Source organism: Nerophis lumbriciformis, linkage group LG22 (assembly GCF_033978685.3).
Source record: "Nerophis lumbriciformis linkage group LG22, RoL_Nlum_v2.1, whole genome shotgun sequence".
NCBI classification, from domain to species: domain Eukaryota; kingdom Metazoa; phylum Chordata; class Actinopteri; order Syngnathiformes; family Syngnathidae; genus Nerophis; species Nerophis lumbriciformis.
In genome coordinates this window covers 7,222,586-7,242,222 of record NC_084569.2, presented here as the reverse complement: position 1 = coordinate 7,242,222, position 19,637 = coordinate 7,222,586, and the positions used below count along the sequence as shown (strand labels likewise).

Below are 19,637 nucleotides of genomic sequence, written 5' to 3'. Positions count from 1 at the left end.
CACAAAGTTGTGGTTTTCTTCTTTGTTAAATAAAGACAGATAAGATCTATGTCTGATATACTGAATAATACAAATGGAAGAAACAATTATTATGGTATTGACTCATGTAGAAAAACACTGACCGATGGATATGGCATATTTGACATCTGGAACAGCATTCAGACAATAAGTGTCCATGTAGTGTAGATTAGGGATGTCCGATCCGATCCAAATATCGGATCGACTGCCGATATTTGCCAAAAATTGCGTATCGGCAAGGCATGGGAAAATGCCGATCCAGATCCAGTTTTAAAAAAACTCCGGTCCGTGTTTTCCAACGCACCGATTTAAATAATACATTCCACTTTTCTGCTGCTCCGTAATTTCCTTTCCGAATTTTCCAGCACATCTTCAACACATCCACAATTCTCACGCAGTTGCTTTTAGCTGCTGGCATTACACGACAGGCTCTTCTCACTCTTTCCTGTGTCTCCCTCTCACAGACAGCGAGCGCACCTTCTTACACACGTCACATACTGTCACGTCATACGTCACATACGTATACGTCCTCTCCCAGCAGAGAGCGAGGTAGCGGCATGGCTAACGTTAGCTGTGATGCTAGCGCAGCCGCTAAGGTGCGCGCCTGCTCAAGCGTCCTCTGTGCACGGCAAATCTATGCCACGCACAAAATCAAATAAAAAAATAAGCGCATAACAATTTTCGACAAACGGACACGACAGAGACAACAGTTTTCGTCATCATTGTTCAAATATTGTGACGTCTGTCGAGACGCTTATCTCCATTCGGGGCCACACGTCCACACCATCAAAATGCAAAGGCAAAAATTTAAACATCAACACCGTCTGAAAAAATTAGTGATTTTTTTTAGTTGTGATTTCCTTCTCTGCATGAAAGTTTAAAAGTAGCATATATTAATGCAGTATGAAGAAGAATGTTTTAATGTAGACATGCAAGCCTTGAAAGAAAATGTTGAAAATCAAGACTACATTTCCTGCAAATGGGTGCATTTCTACCCTATATTTTAACTTTAGATTTATTCTCATATCAAACTCTTTTGGCTGTCTTTTTGACACTTACATCCGGCGCCCCCCTCCACACCCTGGATTATAAATAATGTAAATAATTCAATGTGATTATCTTGTGTGATGACTGTATTATGATGATAGTATATATCTGATAGTATATATCTGTATCATGAATCAATTTAAGTGGACCCCGACTTAAACAAGTTGATAAACTTATTGGGGTGTTACCATTTAGTGGTCAATTGAACGGAATATGTACTTCACTGTGCAACCTACTAATAAAAGTCTCAATCTATCAATCAAAACACATAGAATCATCATACTGCTGTGATTATATGCATCAAGTGTTCATTCAAGGCTAAGGCAAAATATCGAGATATATATCGTGTATCGCAATATGGCCTTAAAATATCGCAATATTAAAAAAAGGCCATATCGCCCAGCCCTAGTTCAATGATGCCATTTCTGTTTGTCATGTATAATTTTGTCTATTTTGTGTTTATCCTTGAATAAACAGGTCAGTTTCTTGTTACCAACCATTGTGTATTATTCAAACTCCCCTAATTCAGCTGGCTAGTTGTTATCAAGAGTACTAAAACCCTTTTCAACATGATTCTGACAACTAAGTAGGCTAAATAACTTTAAACTTTAATACATGCTCGGATAGGCCAGTATCGGTATCGGTCAGTATTGGTATCGGATCGGAAATGCAAAAACAATATCGGTATCGGATCGGAAGTGCAAAAACCTGGATCGGGACATCCCTAGTGTAGATATATATTTTTCATGGATGTGAGCACCCTTTGAGGAAAAAAAAGAGGAAAACTGTGGAGAAAAAAAAGGTAAACAAAGCAAAACCCCAAAAGAACATTTTTGAAAATCAAAACTACATTTCCTGCAATTGGGTGCATTTCTACACTATATTTTACTTTTAGATTTATTCTTATCTACCAACCTCTTTTGGCTGTCTTTTTGACACTTACATGTCCCATGTAATGTACCACAGATGTGTTTTGTCTTTAGTAGATCATTTATTAACATTATTATTATTAGAGATGTCCGATAATATCGGACTGCCGATATTATCGGCCGATAAATGTTTTAAAAATGTAATATCGTAAATTATCGGTATCGGTTTCAAAATTATCGGTATCGGTTTCAAAAAGTAAAATTTATGACTTTTGTACACGGACGTAGGGAGAAGTACCGAGCGCCAATAAACCTTAAAGGCACTGCCTTTGCGTGCCGGCCCAGTCACATAATATCTACGGCTTTTCACACACTCAAGTGAATGCAACGCATACTTGGTCAACAGCCATACAGGTCACACTGAGGGTGGCCGTATAAACAACTTTAACACTGTTACAAATATGCGAACCCACACCAAACAAGAATGACAAACACATTTCGGGAGAACACCCGCACCGTAACACAACATAAACACAACAGGACAAATACCCAGAACTCCTTGCAGCACTAACTCTTCCGGGACGCTACCATATACCATACTTGCCAATCTTGAGACCTCCGAATTCGGGAGATGGGGGGTGGGGGGCGGGGTTTGGTGGTAGCGGGGGTGTATATTGTAGCGTATTGTAGAGTTAGTGCTGCAAGGGATTCTGGGTATTTGTCCTGTTGTGTTTATGTTGTGTTACGGTGCGGATGTTCTCCCGAAAATGTGTTTGTCATTCTTGTTTGGTGTGGGTTCACAGTGTGGCGCATATTTGTAACAGTGTTAAAGTTGTTTATACGGCCACCCTCAGTGTGACCTGTATGGCTGTTGACCAAGTATGCCTTGCATTCACATGAGTAACCAGTCACATAATATCTACGACTTTTCACACACTCAAGTGAATGCAAGGCATACTTGGTCAACAGCCATACAGGTCACACTGAGGGTGGCCGTATAAACAACTTTAACACTGTTACAAATATGCGCCACACTGTGAACCCACACCAAACAAGAATGACAAACACATTTCGGGAGAACACCCGCACCGTAACACAACATAAACACAACAGGACAAATACCCAGAACTCCTTGCAGCACTAACTCTTCCGGGACGCTACCATATACCATACTTGCCAACCTTGAGACCTCCGAATTCGGGAGATGGGGGTGGGGGGCGGGGTTGAGGTGGGCGGGGTTTGGTGGTAGCGGGGGTGTATATTGTAGCGTATTGTAGAGTTAGTGCTGCAAGGGATTCTGGGTATTTGTTCTGTTGTGTTTATGTTGTGTTACGGTGCGGATGTTCTCCCGAAAATGTGTTTGTCATTCTTGTTTGGTGTGGGTTCACAGTGTGGCGCATATTTGTAACAGTGTTAAAGTTGTTTATACGGCCACCCTCGGTGTGACCTGTATGGCTGTTGACCAAGTATGCATGGCATTCACATGAGTAACTTTAACACTGTTACAAATATGCGCAACACTGTGAACCCACACCAAACAAGAATGACAAACACATTTCGGGAGAACACCCGCACCGTAACACAACATAAACACAACAGGACAAATACCCAGAACACCTTGCAGCACTAACTCTTCCGGGACGCTACAATATACACCCCCCGGCCCCCACCTCAACCCCGCCCACCTCAACCTCCTCATGCTCTCTCAGGGAGAGCATGTCCCAAATTCCAAGCTGCTGTTTTGAGGCATGTTAAAAAAAAAAGAATGCACTTTGTGACTTCAATAATAAATATGGCAGTGCCATGTTTTTCCATAACTTGAGTTGATTTATTTTGGAAAACCTTGTTACATTGTTTAATGCAGGGGTGCTCACACTTTTTCTGCAGGTGAGCTACTTTTCAATTGATCAAGTCGTGGGGATCTACCTCATTCATATATATAATTTACATTTACTTATTTATGAAATATATGTTTTTGTTAACAAGTTAAAGGTGTTTAATGATAATACAAGCATGTTTAACACATATAGTTAATATTGTTAATAAGTTAAAGGTGTTTAAAGATAATACAAGCATGTTTAACACATATAGTTAATATTGTTAACAAGTTAAAGGTGGTTAAAGATAATGCAAGCATGTTTAACACTTATAGTTAATATTGGTAATAAGTTAAAGGTGTTTAATGATAATACAAGCATGTTTAATACATATAGTTAATATTGTTAATAAGTTAAAGGTGTTTAAAGATAATGCAAGCATGTTTAAAGTTAAAAGTTAAAGTACCAATGATTGTCACACACACACACTAGAGATTATTCTCTGCATTTGACCCATCACCCTTGATCACCCCCTGGGAGGTGAGGGGAGCAGTGGGCAGCAGCGGTGGCCGCGCCCGGGAATCATTTTTGGTGATTTAACCCCCAATTCCAACCCTTGATGCTGAGTGCCAAGCAGGGAGGTAATGGGTCCCATTTTTATAGTCTTTGGTATGACTCGGCCGGGATTTGAACTCACAACCTACCGATCTCAGGGCGGACACTCTAACCACTAGGCCACTGAGTAGTTTAACACATATAGTTAATATTGTTAACAAGTTAAAGGTGTTTAATGATAATACAAGCATGTTTAATACATATAGTTAATATTGTTAACAACTTAAAGGTGTTTAAAGATAATACAAGCATATTTAACACATATAGTTAATATTGTTAATAAGTTAAAGGTGTTAAAAGATAATACAAGCATGTTTAACACATATAGTTAATATTGTTAACAAGTTAAAGGTGTTTAAAGATAATACAAGCATGTTTAACACATATAGTTAATATTGTTAACAAGTTAAAGGTGTTTAAAGATAATACAAGCATGTTAACACATATAGTTAATATTGTTAACAAGTTAAAGGTGGTTAAAGATAATGCAAGCATGTTTAACACTTATAGTTAATATTGGTAATAAGTTAAAGGTGTTTAATGATAATACAAGCATGTTTAATACATATAGTTAATATTGTTAATAAGTTAAAGGTGTTTAAAGATAATGCAAGCATGTTTAAAGTTAAAAGTTAAAGTACCAATGATTGTCACACACACACACTAGAGATTATTCTCTGCATTTGACCCATCACCCTTGATCACCCCCTGGGAGGTGAGGGGAGCAGTGGGCAGCAGCGGTGGCCGCGCCCGGGAATCATTTTTGGTGATTTAACCCCCAATTCCAACCCTTGATGCTGAGTGCCAAGCAGGGAGGTAATGGGTCCCATTTTTATAGTCTTTGGTATGACTCGGCCGGGATTTGAACTCACAACCTACCGATCTCAGGGCGGACACTCTAACCACTAGGCCACTGAGTAGTTTAACACATATAGTTAATATTGTTAACAAGTTAAAGGTGTTTAATGATAATACAAGCATGTTTAATACATATAGTTAATATTGTTAACAACTTAAAGGTGTTTAAAGATAATACAAGCATATTTAACACATATAGTTAATATTGTTAATAAGTTAAAGGTGTTAAAAGATAATACAAGCATGTTTAACACATATAGTTAATATTGTTAACAAGTTAAAGGTGTTTAAAGATAATACAAGCATGTTTAACACATATAGTTAATATTGTTAACAAGTTAAAGGTGTTTAAAGATAATACAAGCATGTTAACACATATAGTTAATATTGTTAACAACTTAAAGGTGTTTAAAGTTAATACAAGCATGTTAACACATATAGTTAATATTGTTAACAAGTTAAAAGTGTTTAAAGATAATACAAGCATGTTTAACACATATAGTTAATATTGTTAATAGGTTAAAGGTGTTAAAAGATAATACAAGCATGTTTAACACATATAGTTAATATTGTTAACAAGTTAAAGGTGTTTAAAGTTAATACAAGCATGTTAACACATATAGTTAATATTGTTAACAAGTTAAAAGTGTTTAAAGATAATACAAGCATGTTTAACACATATAGATTCCTTTCTTTCATGAAGACAAGAATTTAAATTGGTGTATTAACTGATTGTGATGACTTGCATTGATTGGAATCAGACAGTGGTGCTGATAACGTCCGCATTTTCGAATGGAGGAGAAAAAAAGTCCTCCTTTCTGTCCAATATCACATGAAAGTGGTTGGTTTTTGGCATCTTATTTGTCCAGCTTCCGTACTCCTTTGTATATACTTTACAAGAAATACATTGTCGGCAAACTCCGTAGCTTGCTAGCTTGTGCACGCCAGCTTTCCGAGACTCTTGTTTTGTTAGCGCAACTGTGCAGTCGGTCTTTGGAGTTTTGACGACAGGTACGGCGCCAGAGTCTGTTGAAATAAAGTGTTTCTCGCCTTCCAGTCGGTAATTTTAATGAGCTGGCAGCAGCCAGCGTCATCTCAGAAGACCCTCGGGTGCCGTGAATGTCAATCAAGTGACGTCATAGTGAAGATTTATGATCGCTCATTTTTAGGACTATTTTTTTAATGCCTGGCTGGTGATCGACTGACACACCCTTCGAGATCGACCGGTAGCTCGCGATCGACGTAATGAGCACCCCTGGTTTAATGCATCCAGCGGGGCATCACAACAAAATTAGGCATAATACTGTGTTAATTCCACGACTGTATATATCGGTATCGGTTGATATCGGAATCAGTAATTAAGAGTTGGACAATATCGGAATATCGGCAAAAAAGCCATTATCGGAAAATCTCTACTGATAATAGCTCATTTTTTTGTACCAAAGAGTTGTGTGTGGATGATTTGCTCACCCCTCGCTCTGGCTCGGGCTTTTCTCCCCTTTGGGCTGGGCCACACGGTAAAGAGCCTTCTCCAGCAGGTGTTCTCTGAAAGCCTGCGTCACCTGAGCCAGAGGGTCCACTGTAAGGATATGTTAAACAACCGTTAATAACAGGAGTATATACCACAACACGCACACGTTTACACACGCATCTCTTTTTACCTGTATTGCCCGCCTGGCTGTAAATGCTCTCTTTGGGGACGCTGCGAATGGCCCAATCTCCATCCACGAAGAAGCGGTGGCCGAGAGGTTGACAGAGCCACTGCATGGCTGGAGGCACGCTGCCGCTGGTTGACAGACACGCCTGGCGTGCACTACTCAGGAAAACCCGCTACATGAAAAAATGGAAAACACAAAAAAAATACTCAACATCTTGTGGGCAGGTTTTGATACGAATGGTCATGTTTTGTCCACATAAATATGCATAATTATCCATCTAACAAAGCGCAACAGTAGCGATAACTAAGCCAGTGTTTCCCACACATTCATTTATTTGTGGCGGCCCGCCACAAAAGAATTACGTCCGCCACAAATGGATTTTTCGGCTTTTGACTCGCTCGACCGCTCATAAAAGCAATGGGACTGTCTGTGAATGTACCTTGTAGTTACAACTCCGGTGCAGTAGGTGGCGGTAGCCTACTATGCATTGTAACTCCGCCAATAGCACTTAATTCACCTGGTGGGCCAGAAGAAGAAGAAGACGGCGGAGTAAAAGAACGGACCGACCAGATCAAAATACGAGGGTAATATAGGTTGTGGTAGATAAGTTATAGCTGCATCGCTCGCGGCTCGTCATATATTTAACGTTAATCCTCGATTTCACCGAGCGTTTCACTGACGGTGAGCAGCCTGACGCTGCTTCATTAACACCGCCGCTGTTGTCACGTCACGTGTTACCATACCGACGAGCTAACGTGTCCAGGTTATAACCCTGTTGTCAATAAACACACGTGGAGACGGTGCTTCAGATACTGCATTAATAATGAAGCTAAATTGTCCACTGTCCACTGCAGCATGTGAATGCAATGAAAAGAATAAAATCTGAGCCAACCAGCTGTTACAATGTTGTCCAGGTTAATGTTTTGGCCATTAAAGGCCCTTCATTTCAAGATTTCAACTGTGATCGGGCTTTAAACAGGTGGCTGACCTGTTCAGATGGGTGTATTGCAGGGGTGCTCACACTTTTTCTGCAGGCGAGCTACTTTTCAATTGATCAAGTCGTGGGGATCTACCTCATTCATATATATCATTTATATTTACTTATTTATGAAATATATGTTTTTGTTAACAAGTTAAAGGTGTTTAATGATAATGCAAGCATGTTTAACACATATAGTTAATATTGTTAAGAAATTAAAGGTGTTTAATGATAATACAAGTATGTTTAATACATATAGTTAATATTGTTAAAAAATTAAAGGTGTTTAATGATAATACAAGCATGTTTAACACATATAGTTAATATTGTTAACAAGTTAAAGGTGTTTAAAGATAATACAAGCATGTTTAACACATATTGTTAATAAATTAAAGGTGTTTAATGATAATACAAGTATGTTTAACACATATAGTTAATATTGTTAACAAGTTCCATCCATCCATCCATTTTCTACCGCTTATTCCCTTTGGGGTCGCGGGGGGCACTGGAGCCTATCTCAGCTACAATCGGGCGGAAGGCGGGGTACACCCTGGACAAGTCGCCACCTCATCGCAGGGCTGTTAACAAGTTAAAGGTGTTTAAAGATAATACAAGCATGTTTAACACATATAGTTAATATTGTTAACAAGTTAAAGGTGTTTAAAGATAATACAAGCATGTTTAACACATATAGATTCCTTTCTTTCATGAAGACAAGAATATAAGTTGGTGTATTACCTGATTGTGATGACTTGCATTGATAGGAATCAGACAGTGGTGCTGATAATGTCCACATTTTCGAATGGAGGAGAAAAAAAGTCCTCCTTTCTGTCCAATACCACATGAAAGTGGTTGGTTTTTGGCATCTTATTTGTCCAGCTTCTGTACTCCTTTGTATACACTTTACCAGAAATACATTGTCGGCAAACTCCGTAGCTTGCTAGCTTGTGCACGCCAGCTTTCTGAGACTCTTATTTTGTTAGCGCAACTGTGCAGTCGGTCTTTGGAGTTTTGACGACAGGTACGGCGCCAGAGTCTGTTGAAATAAAGTGTTTCTCGCCTTCCTGTCGGTAATTTTAATGAGCTAAATATGTACATAAAGTGTTGTACTTATATTCCAACTCCGCGTTCTTCTTGGTCATCGCCGCTGTCACCGTCACCCCCCGACCACACCACCACAAATAGATGCCTGTCTTGTGGGAAACACTGTAAGCATTGCACTAAAGCTGCTGAATGAAGGATGCTGAAGACACTTCAAATGTATCTTGTGGAGGTAATTGAAAACAAGGTTTCGCCACATCTGTTAATGCCACTGTTTATTGACCCAGCACTAATTAGAGAGTGTGGCGGTCATTTTCTTTTTGTAAACCACTAACAATCGTGACGGTAAGTGGAGCATTTACAGTATGTTTAAAGTTAGTGCGTATAACAATACTTGTACAGTCGTGGTCAAAAGTTGACATACACTTGTAAAGAACATAATGTCATGGCTGTCTTGAGTTTCCAAACATTTCTACAACTCTTATTTTTTTGTGATGGAGTGATTGGAGCACATAATTGTTGGTCACAAAAAACATTCATGAAGTTTGACCACAGAACTTTCCTCCAGAAAGTCTTATTTTTGTCAATTTGATGTCAGATGAAACAAAAATGTAGCTGTTTGGCCACAATACCCAGGAATATGTTTGGAGGAGAAAAGGTGAGGCCTTTAATCCCAGGAACACCATTCCTACCGTCAAGCATGGTGGTTTTAGTATTCTGCTCTGGGCCTGTTTTGCTGCCAATGGAACTGGTGCTTTACAGAAAGTAAATGGGACAATGAAAAAGAAGGATTACTTCCAAATTCTTCAGGACAAGCTAAAATCATCAGCCCGGAGGTTGGGTCTTGGGCGCAGTTGGGTGTTCCAACAGGACAATGACCCCAAACACACGTCAAAAGTGGTAAAGGAATGGCTAAATCAGGCTACAATTAAGGTTTTAGAATGGCCTCCCCAAAGTCCTGACTGGACAATGCTGAAGAAACAAGGCTATGTCAGAAAACCAACAAATTTAGCTGAACTGCACCAATTTTGTCAAGAGGAGTGGTCAAAAATTCAAGCAGAAGCTTGTGGATGGCTACCAAAAGCGTCCTATTGCAGTGAAACTTGCCAAGGGACATGTAAGCAAATATTAACATTGCTGTATGTATACTTTTGACCCAACATTTTCAGTAGACCCATAATAAATTCATAAAAGAAGCAAACTTCATGAATGTTTTTTTGTGACCAACAAGTATGTGCTCCAATCACTCTATCACAAAAAAAAGTTGTAGAAACATTTTATTTATAAATGAGCACAATTCTTATTGAAAGGGGATAAGACAAGAACATCTACCGTATTTTTCGGACTATAAGTCGCAGTTTTTTTCATAGTTTGGGTGCGACTTATACTCGGGAGCGACTTATGTGTGAAATGATTAACACATTACCGTAAAATATCAAATAATATTATTGATCTCATTCACGTAAGAGACTAGACGTATAAGATTTCATGGGATTTAGCGATTAGGAGTGACAGATTGTTTGGTAAACGTATAGCATGTTCTATATGTTATAGTTATTTGAATGACTCTTACCATAATATGTTACGTTAACATACCAGTTGGTTATTTATGCCTCATATAACGTACACTTATTCAGCCTGTTGTTCACTATTCTTTATTTATTTTAAATTGCCTTTCAAATGTCTATTCTTGGTGTTGGCTTTTATCAAATACATTTCCCCCAAAAAGTGCGACTTATATATGTTTTTTTCCTTCTTTATTATGCATTTTCGGCCGGTGCGACGTATACTCCGGAGCGACTTATACTCCGAAAAATACGGTATGTTATCTAGCCTGGCTGGATTTGTTTTCAGTTCTATTCACAAGTGGACAAAAGGGCAAAACTAGCAGAGAAAAAGTATGCCCTTTTTAAAAAAAAAATACCTGCTTTCGTGAAGACGTGCCTTTAGAAATGGTGCAGCTACACAGAATGTGACAAGCATCCAGGCAAAAAATACAGCTGACATTCGCAGACAAACAAATGAATGCTGACTAAAAAGGGCACGTACGGAGGTGAAGTGCAGGATCCTTGGCAGGCTGGCTTTGACTCGGAGCGCTGCAGAGACGTACACCTCAGCCAGCGAGGCGACAGGCAGACAGGATCCGGCGCACTCTGCCAGGTTGACTGCGCTCAGAGCCATGTGCACGGCTGACAGGTGGCTACCGTTCAGCTTACCTGCATGCAACAAAACAAGACAGACGAATCAATATTGCAATACGTCGAGAAAACATACCCTTAAATCTACTTCGTTGGTGTCAAATCGATATGGCTCCCTGGGTTGTGAACAGACCTGTCATGTGCAGCTGGTGAAGGCGGTGGTAAACGAGGGCAGCGTCCCTGCTGCTCTTGCAAGCGTCCTCCTGCAGAGGACGGTCGGGTCGCAGCCCCCCGGCCCGGGTTGCCAGCCAGCGGCCCACCCAGAGGCGCTGGAGGCAGAAGCGGAGGAGGGACCACAGCGCGGCACAAGCCAAATCCATCTGGGATGTCGGCAAGGGACGACCAAGAGCTTTGAGGCAAGTCCAAAGGTTCTGACTGGCCTGGGCAAAATCCCCCTGTGAAGCAAATGACATAAACGGATTAAAGGCCACTAGGGATTTTTTGCTCATTACCAACTTTCACACATTTTTCTTTCTTATACAGTTAGGTCCATAAATATTTGGACATTGACACAATTTTCAGTATTCCAGCTCTGTACAACACCACAATGGATTTTAAATTAAACAATAAAGATGTGCTTTAAGTGCAGACTTTGAGCTTTAATTTGAGGGCATTTACATCCAAATCAGGTGAACGGTGTAGGACAGGGGTGCTCATTACGTCGATCGCGAGCTACCGGTCGATCTCGGAGGGTGTGTCAGTCGATCACCAGCCAGGCATTAAAAAAATAGTCCTAAAAATGAGCGATCATAAATCTTCACAATGACGTCATTTTCGTCACTTGATTGACATTCACGGCACCCGAGGGTCTTCTGAGATGACACTGGCTGCTGCCAGCTCATTAAAATTACCGACTGGAAGGCGGGAGAAACACTTTATTTCAACAGACTCTGGCGCCGTACCTGTCGTCAAAACTCCAAAGACCGACTGCACAGTTGCGCTAACAAAATAGGAGTCTCAGAAAGCTGGCGTGCACAAGCTAGCAAGCTACGGAGTTTGCCGACAATGTATTTCTTGTAAAGTGTATACAAAGGAGTACGGAAGCTGGAGAAATAAGATGCCAAAAACCAACCACTTTCATGTGGTATTGGACAGAAAGGAGGACTTTTTTTCTCCTCCATTCGAAAATGCGGACCTTATCAGCACCACTGTCTGATTCCTATCAATGCAAGTCATCAGAATCAGGTAATACACCAACTTATATTCTTGTCTTCATGAAAGAAAGGAATCTATATGTGTTAAACATGCTTGTATTATCTTTAAACACCTTTAACTTGTTAACAATATTAACTATATGTGTTAAACATGCTTGTATTATCTTTAAACACCTTTAACTTGTTAACAATATTAACTATATGTGTTAAACATGCTTGTATTATCATTAAACACCTTTAACTTGTTAACAATATTAACTATATGTGTTAAACATTCTTGTATTATCATTAAACACCTTTAATTTTTTAACAATATGTGTTAAACATGCTTGTATTATCATTAAACACCTTTAACTTGTTAACAATATTAACTATATGTGTTAAACATTCTTGTATTATCATTAAACACCTTTAATTTTTTAACAATATTAACTATGTGTTAAACATGCTTGTATTATCATTAAACACCTTTAACTTGTTAACAATATTAACTATATGTATTTAACATGCTTGTATTATCATTAAACACCTTTAATTTTTTAACAATATTAACTATGTGAGTTAAACATGCTTTTATTATCTTTAAACACCCTTTACTTGTTAACAATATTAACTATATGTATTAAACATACTTGTATTATCATTAAACACCTTTAATTTATTAACAATATTAACTATATGTGTTAAACATGCTTGCATTATCATTAAACACCTTTAACTTGTTAACAATATTAACTATGTGTTAAACATGCTTGCATTATCATTAAACACCTCTAACTTGTTAACAAAAACATATATTTCATAAATAAGTAAATATAAATTATAAATGAATGAGGTAGATCCCCACGACTTGATCAATTGAAAAGTAGCTCGCCTGCAGAAAAAGTGTGAGCACCCCTGGTGTAGGAATTACAACACATTTTATATGTGCCTTCCACTTTTTAAAGGACCAAAAGTAATTGGACAAACTAACATAATCATAAATCAAATTGTCACTTTTTAATACTTTGTTGCAAACCCTTTGCAGTCAATGACAGCCTGAAGTGTGGAACCCATAGACATCACCAGACGCTGGGTGGTCCCTTCAGTTTTGTCTTTAACAAGTGAAATGCATGCTCAATCGGATTCAGGTCAGGTGATTGACTTGGCCATTGCAGAACATTCCACTTCTTTGCCTTAAAAAACTATTTGGTTGCTGTCGCAGTATGCTTCGGGTCATTGTCCATCTGCATTGTGAAGCGCCGTGCAATGAGTTTTGAAGCATTTGGCTGAATATGAGCAGATAATATTGCCCCAAACACTTCAGAATTAATTCTGCTGCTTTTGTCAGCTGTCACATCATCAATAACTATAAGAGATCCAGTTCCACTGGCAGCCATGCATGCCACTACCACCACCATGCTTCACTGATGGATCTTGAGCAGTTCCTTCCCTTCTCCATAGTCTTCTCTTTCCATCATTCTGCTACAAGTTGATCTTTGTCTCATCTGTCCATAAGATGTTGTTCCAGAACTTTTAGATGTTTCTTGGCAAACCCTAATCTGGCCTTCCTGTTTTTGAGGCTCATCGATGGTTTACACCTTGTGATGAACCCTCTGTATTTCCTCTGGTGAAGTCTTCTCTTAATTGTTGACTTGGACACAGATACAGAGAGGAGGTCCTGAAGCTGACGGCCTGGTCTTCGGAGAACAACCTCGCTCTCAACACCAGCAAGACCAGAGAGATCATCGTCGACTTCAGGAGGAGCAGCACCGACCCTGCCCCCCTCTACATCAACGGCGAGCGTGTAGAGAGGGTCCACACCTTCAGGTACCTTGGAGTCCACATCTCTAATGACTTCTCCTGGACAGTCAACACCACATCAATCATCAAGAAGGCTCAGCAGCGGCTACACTTCCTTAGAGTCCTCGGGAAGTACAACCTGAAGCCTGACCTGCTGCTGACCTTCTACCGCTCGTCCATCGAGAGCCTGCTGACCTACTGTATTACGGTATGGTACGGCAGCTGCACTGCAGCAGACAGGGAGAGGCTGCAAAGAGTGGTCAAGACGGCTCAGAAGATCATCGGCCGCCCTCTCCCCTCTCTGACGGACATCTACACCTCCCGCTGCCTCAACAGAGCCAGTGCCATCATCAAGGACAGCACCCACCCTGGCTCTGACCTGTTCCACCTGCTGCCCTCTGGGAAGCGCTACAGGTGCATTAAAACCAAAACAAACAGGCTTCTTCCCCAGGGCCATAACCATCCTGAACGGACTGCCCCATTGTCCCTCATAACTGCCTTCTCTTCGGTGCAATAACCCATTCCACCAACCACCCTGTTTTTGTTTTGTTTTTTCATGTATATATTCATTTCACACCATATTCATTGCACTTCTACATTTTTTATATTTCTATATATTTCCACATTGTTTTTCTAGCATGCACACATCGCACTGTATGGAATGGCCTCAATCTCGTTACCTTGCGTAATGACAATAAAGATGATTCTGATTCTGATACACCTACCTCCTGGGGAGTTTTCCTTATCTGACCAACTGTTGTGAAGGGGTTTTTCTTGACAAGGGAAAGGTATTTGTCTGTCATCCACCACACTTGTTTTCCGTGGTTTTCCAGGTCTTTTGGTGTTGCTGAGCTCAGCAGTGCGTTCTCTTTTTAAGAATGTACCAAACAGTTGATTTGGCCACATCTCATGTTTTTGCTATCTCTCTGATGGCTTTGTTTAGATTTTTCAGCCTAATGATGGCTTGCTTCACTGATAGTGACAGCTCTTTGGACTTACTTTTGGTCCCTTAAAAAGTGGAAGGCATATATAAATCATGTTGTAATTCCTACACCGTTCACCTGATTTGGATGTAAATAACCTCAAATTAAAGCTCAAAGTCTGCACTTAAAGCACATCTTGATTGTTTCATTTCAAATCCACTGCGGTGCTGTACAGAGCTGGAATACTGAAAATTGTGTCAATGTCCAAATATTTATGGACCTAACTGTAGGTCACCTCTTACGCTAAATGACTAAATCCTCGTTTTAGGGTCAACAAGCCCTACTGTACATACTCTGGCCAGGTCCAGGTCTGCCTGCTTGCGGTGCCTCCAGAACAAGACGGAAGATCCAGAATGGGGTCTGGTTACAGGCTCTCCGTAAACCAGCAGTCGGATCAGGACGCCCGACACCAAAATGCCGTTCAAAAGCCACACCAGTATCGTTGGTACCATCCAATCCATCCAGCCCCACGAGTCAGCTACAAAGAAGGGACATTTCTGTGAATGGCGTGACAAATTGTGCACCGTTTATGATACAATTTGATGCATGACATGGCCGGTGTCCCTAATGATGTGCAGGAATGTTGAATAAATTAATATTGCACCTAAAATACAAACCCCGTTTCCATTAGAGTTGGGAAATTGTGTTAGATGTAAATATAAACGGACTACGATGATTCGCAAATCCTTTTCAACCCATATTCAGTTGAATGCACTACAAAGACAACATATTTGATGTTCAAACTCAAACTGTATTTTTTTTTGCAAATAATAATTAACTTAGAATTTCATGGCTGCAACACGTGCCAAAGTAGTTGGGAAAGGGCATGTTCACCACTGTGTTACATGGCCTTTCCTTTTAACAACACTCCGTAAACGTTTTTGAACTGAGGAGACACATTTTTGAAGCTTCTCAGGTGGAATTCTTTCCCATTCTTGCTTGATGTACAGCTTAAGTTGTTCAACAGTCCAGGGGTCTCCGTTGTGCTATTTTAGGCTTCATAATGCACCACACATTTTCAATGGGAGACAGGTCTGGACTACAGGCAGGCCAGTCTAGTACCCGCACTCTTTTACTATGAAGCCATGTTGATGTAACACGTGGCTTGGCATTGTCTTGCTGAAATAAGCAGGGGCGTCCATGGTAACGTTGCTTAGATGGCAACATATGTTGCTCCAAAGCCTGTATGTACCTTTCAGCATTAATGGCGCCTTCACAGATGTGTAAGTTACCCATGTCTTGGGCACTAATACACCCCCATACCATCACACATGCTGGCTTTTCAACTTTGCGCCGATAACAATCCGGATGGTTCTTTTCCTCTTTGGTCCGGAGGACACGACGTCCACAGTTTCCAAAAACAATTTGAAATGTGGACTCGTCAGACCACAGAACACTTTTCCACTTTGTATCGGTCCATCTTAGATGAGCTCAGGCCCAGAAAGCCGACGGCGTTTCTGGGTGTTGTTGATAAACGGTTTTCGCCTTCCTTTTGAGAGTTTTAACTTGCACTTACAGATGTAGCGACCAACTGTAGTTACTGACAGTGGTTTTCTGAAGTGTTCCTGAGCCTATGTGGTGATATCCTTTACACACTGATGTCACTTGTTGATGCAGTACAGCCTGAGGGATCGAAGGTCACGGGCTTAGCTGCTTACGTGCAGTGATTTCTCCAGATTCTCTGAACCCTTTGATGATATTTCAGACCGTAGATGGTGAAATTCCTAAATTCCTTGCAATAGCTGGTTGAGAAAGGTTTTTCTTAAAACTGTTCAACAATTTGCTCACGCATTTGTTGACAAAGTGGTGACCCTCGCCCCATCCTTGTTTGTGAACGACTGAGCATTTCATGGAATCTACTTTTATACCCAATCATGGCACCCACCTGTTCCCAATTTGCCTGTTCACCTGTGGGATGTTCCAAATAAGTGTTTGATGAGCATTCCTCAACTTTATCAGTATTTATTGCCACCTTTCCCAACTTCTTTGTCACGTGTTGCTGGCATCAAATTCTAAAGTTAATGATTATTTGCAAAAAAAAAAAAAAGTTTATCAGTTTGAACATCAAATATGTTGTCTTTGTAGTGCATTCAATTGAATATGGGTTGAAAATGATTTGCAAATCATTGTATTCTGTTTCTATTTACATCTAACACAATTTCCCAACTCATATGGAAACGGGGTTTGTAGATGCCAACAATTTGTTCCAAAAAACAGTATTAAAACAATATATCATTGCTATACAGAATTATGCATTGTTCCTTTACGGCATCCTTGTTTATTACTCCTTATAAACATCTGGTATTCTCTGGTGTCCACCCGGGTTGCACCATATAAATAATATCGTGCAATAGATATTGAAAAGTTCTATGGAGATGATGATTTAATTTTCAAGCATAATCTGGCACCTGCCCACAGTGTCAAAACCACCAGTAACTGGTGTACTAAACATGGCATTACTGTCCTCGATTGGCCTGCCAACTCCCCTGACCTGAACCCCATAGAGAATGTGTGGGGTATTGTGAAGAAGAAGCTGAAAGACACCAGACCCAATAATGCAAATGAGCTAAAGGCCGCTATTGAAGCATCCTGGGCATCCATAACACCTCAGCAATGCCACAGGCTGATTGCCTCCATGCCACGCCGCATTGATGCAGTAATCCGTGCAAAAGGATTCCCAACCAAGTACTGAGTGCATTAATTTCGTTTTGCTGTTATAAAATTTTTTTTTTACTTGGTCTGAGGAAATATTCTAATTTTTTGAGATAGGATTTTTGAGTATCCTTAAGCTGTATGCCAAAATCAGCAATATTAAAATAATAAAAGGCTGGATGTTGTGGGGCTGTCTTGGTTGACAAGACTCTGCAACATCGCGTGGACATCGGGGGCGGTACCTCTGGATTGGCAGACCGGGGTGGTGGTTCCTCTCTTTAAGAAGGGGAACCGGAGGGTGTGTTCCAACTATCGTGGGATCACACTCCTCAGCCTTCCCGGTAAGGTCTATTCAGGTGTACTGGAGAGGAGGCTACGCCGGATAGTCGAACCTCGGATTCAGGAGGAACAGTGTGGTTTTCGTCCTGGTCGTGGAACTGTGGACCAGCTCTATACTCTCGGCAGGGTCATTGAGGGTGCATGGGAGTTTGCCCAACCAGTCTACATGTGCTTTGTGGACTTGGAGAAGGCATTCGACCGTGTACCCCGGGAAGTCCTGTGGGGAGTGCTCAGAGAGTATGGGGTAACGGACTGTCTTATTGTGGCAGTCCGCTCCCTGTATGATCAGTGTCAGAGCTTGGTCCGCATTGCCGGCAGTAAGTCGGACACGTTTCCAGTGAGGGTTGGACTCCGCCAAGGCTGCCCTTTGTCACCCATTCTGTTCATAACCTTTATGGACAGAATTTCTAGGCGCAGTCAGGGCGTTGAGGGGATCTGGTTTGGTGGCTGCAGGATTAGGTCTCTGCTATTTGCAGATGATGTGGTCCTGATGGCTTCCTCCGGCCAAGATCTTCAGCTCTCACTGGATCGGTTCGCAGCCGAGTGTGAAACAACTGGGATGGGAATCAGCACCTCCAAGTCCGAGTCCATGGTTCTCTCCCGGAAAAGGGTGGAGTGCCATCTCCGGGTTGGGGAGGAGATCTTGCCCCAAGTGGAGGAGTTCAAGTACCTCGGAGTCTTGTTCACGAGTGAGGGAAGAGTGGATCGTGAGATCGACAGGTGGATCGGTGCGGCGTCTTCAGTAATGCGGACGCTGTATCGATCCGTTGTGGTGAAGAAGGAGCTGAGTCGGAAGGCAAAGCTCTCGATTTACCGGTCGATCTACGTTCCCATCCTCACCTATGGTCATGAGCTTTGGGTCATGACCGAAAGGACAAGATCACGGGTACAAGCGGCCGAAATGAGTTTCCTCCGCCGAGTGGCGGGGCTCTCCCTTAGAGATAGGGTGAGAAGCTCTGTCAATCGGGGGGAGCTCAAAGTAAAGCCGCTGCTCCTCCACATGGAGAGGAGCCAGATGAGGTGGTTCGGGCATCTGGTCAGGATGCCACCCGAGCGCCTCCCTAGGGAGGTGTTTAGGGCACGTCCGACCGGTAGGAGGCCACGGGGAAGACCCAGGACACGTTGGGAAGACTATGTCTCCCGGCTGGCCTGGGAACGCCTCGGGATCCCCCGGGAGGAGCTGGACGAAGTGGCTGGGGAGAGGGAAGTCTGGGCTTCCCTGCTTAGGCTGCTGCCCCCGCGACCCGACCTCGGATAAGCGGAAGAAGATGGATGGATGGATGGATGATTTCGTTTTGCTGTTATAAATCTTTTTTTTTTTTACTTGGTCTGAGGAAGTATTCTAATTTTTTGAGATAGGATTTTTGAGTTTTCTTAAGCTGTATGCCATAATCAGCAATATTAAAATAATAAAAGGCTTGCAATATTTCAGTTGATGTGTAATGAATCCAGAATGTATGACATTTTCATGTTTTTGGTTGCATTACAGAAAATAAAAGGACTTTATCACAATATTCTAATTTTCTAAGACAGTCCTGTACATGCAGAAGGCCGCAGTACCGTATTTTCCGCACTATAAGGCGCACCTAAAAACCACAAATTTTCTCAAAAGCTGACAGTGCGCCTT

The 19,637-nt window shown here is 41.2% G+C and overlaps 1 protein-coding gene across 1 annotated transcript in view; it reads right to left on the bottom strand.

Annotated features, from left to right (window-relative positions):
• srebf1 (sterol regulatory element binding transcription factor 1) overlaps window positions 1-19,637 on the bottom strand; it is an 84,339-nt gene that overhangs the window by 24,597 nt on the left and 40,105 nt on the right. Inside the window, exons 9-13 of the mRNA XM_061974329.2 lie at window positions 15,313-15,497; window positions 11,234-11,495; window positions 10,952-11,118; window positions 6,886-7,054; window positions 6,695-6,803 (exon numbers count right to left, since the gene is read on the bottom strand). Coding sequence (XP_061830313.1) covers window positions 6,695-6,803; window positions 6,886-7,054; window positions 10,952-11,118; window positions 11,234-11,495; window positions 15,313-15,497 — 892 coding nt within the window. The remainder of the gene's footprint in view (window positions 1-6,694; window positions 6,804-6,885; window positions 7,055-10,951; window positions 11,119-11,233; window positions 11,496-15,312; window positions 15,498-19,637) is intronic.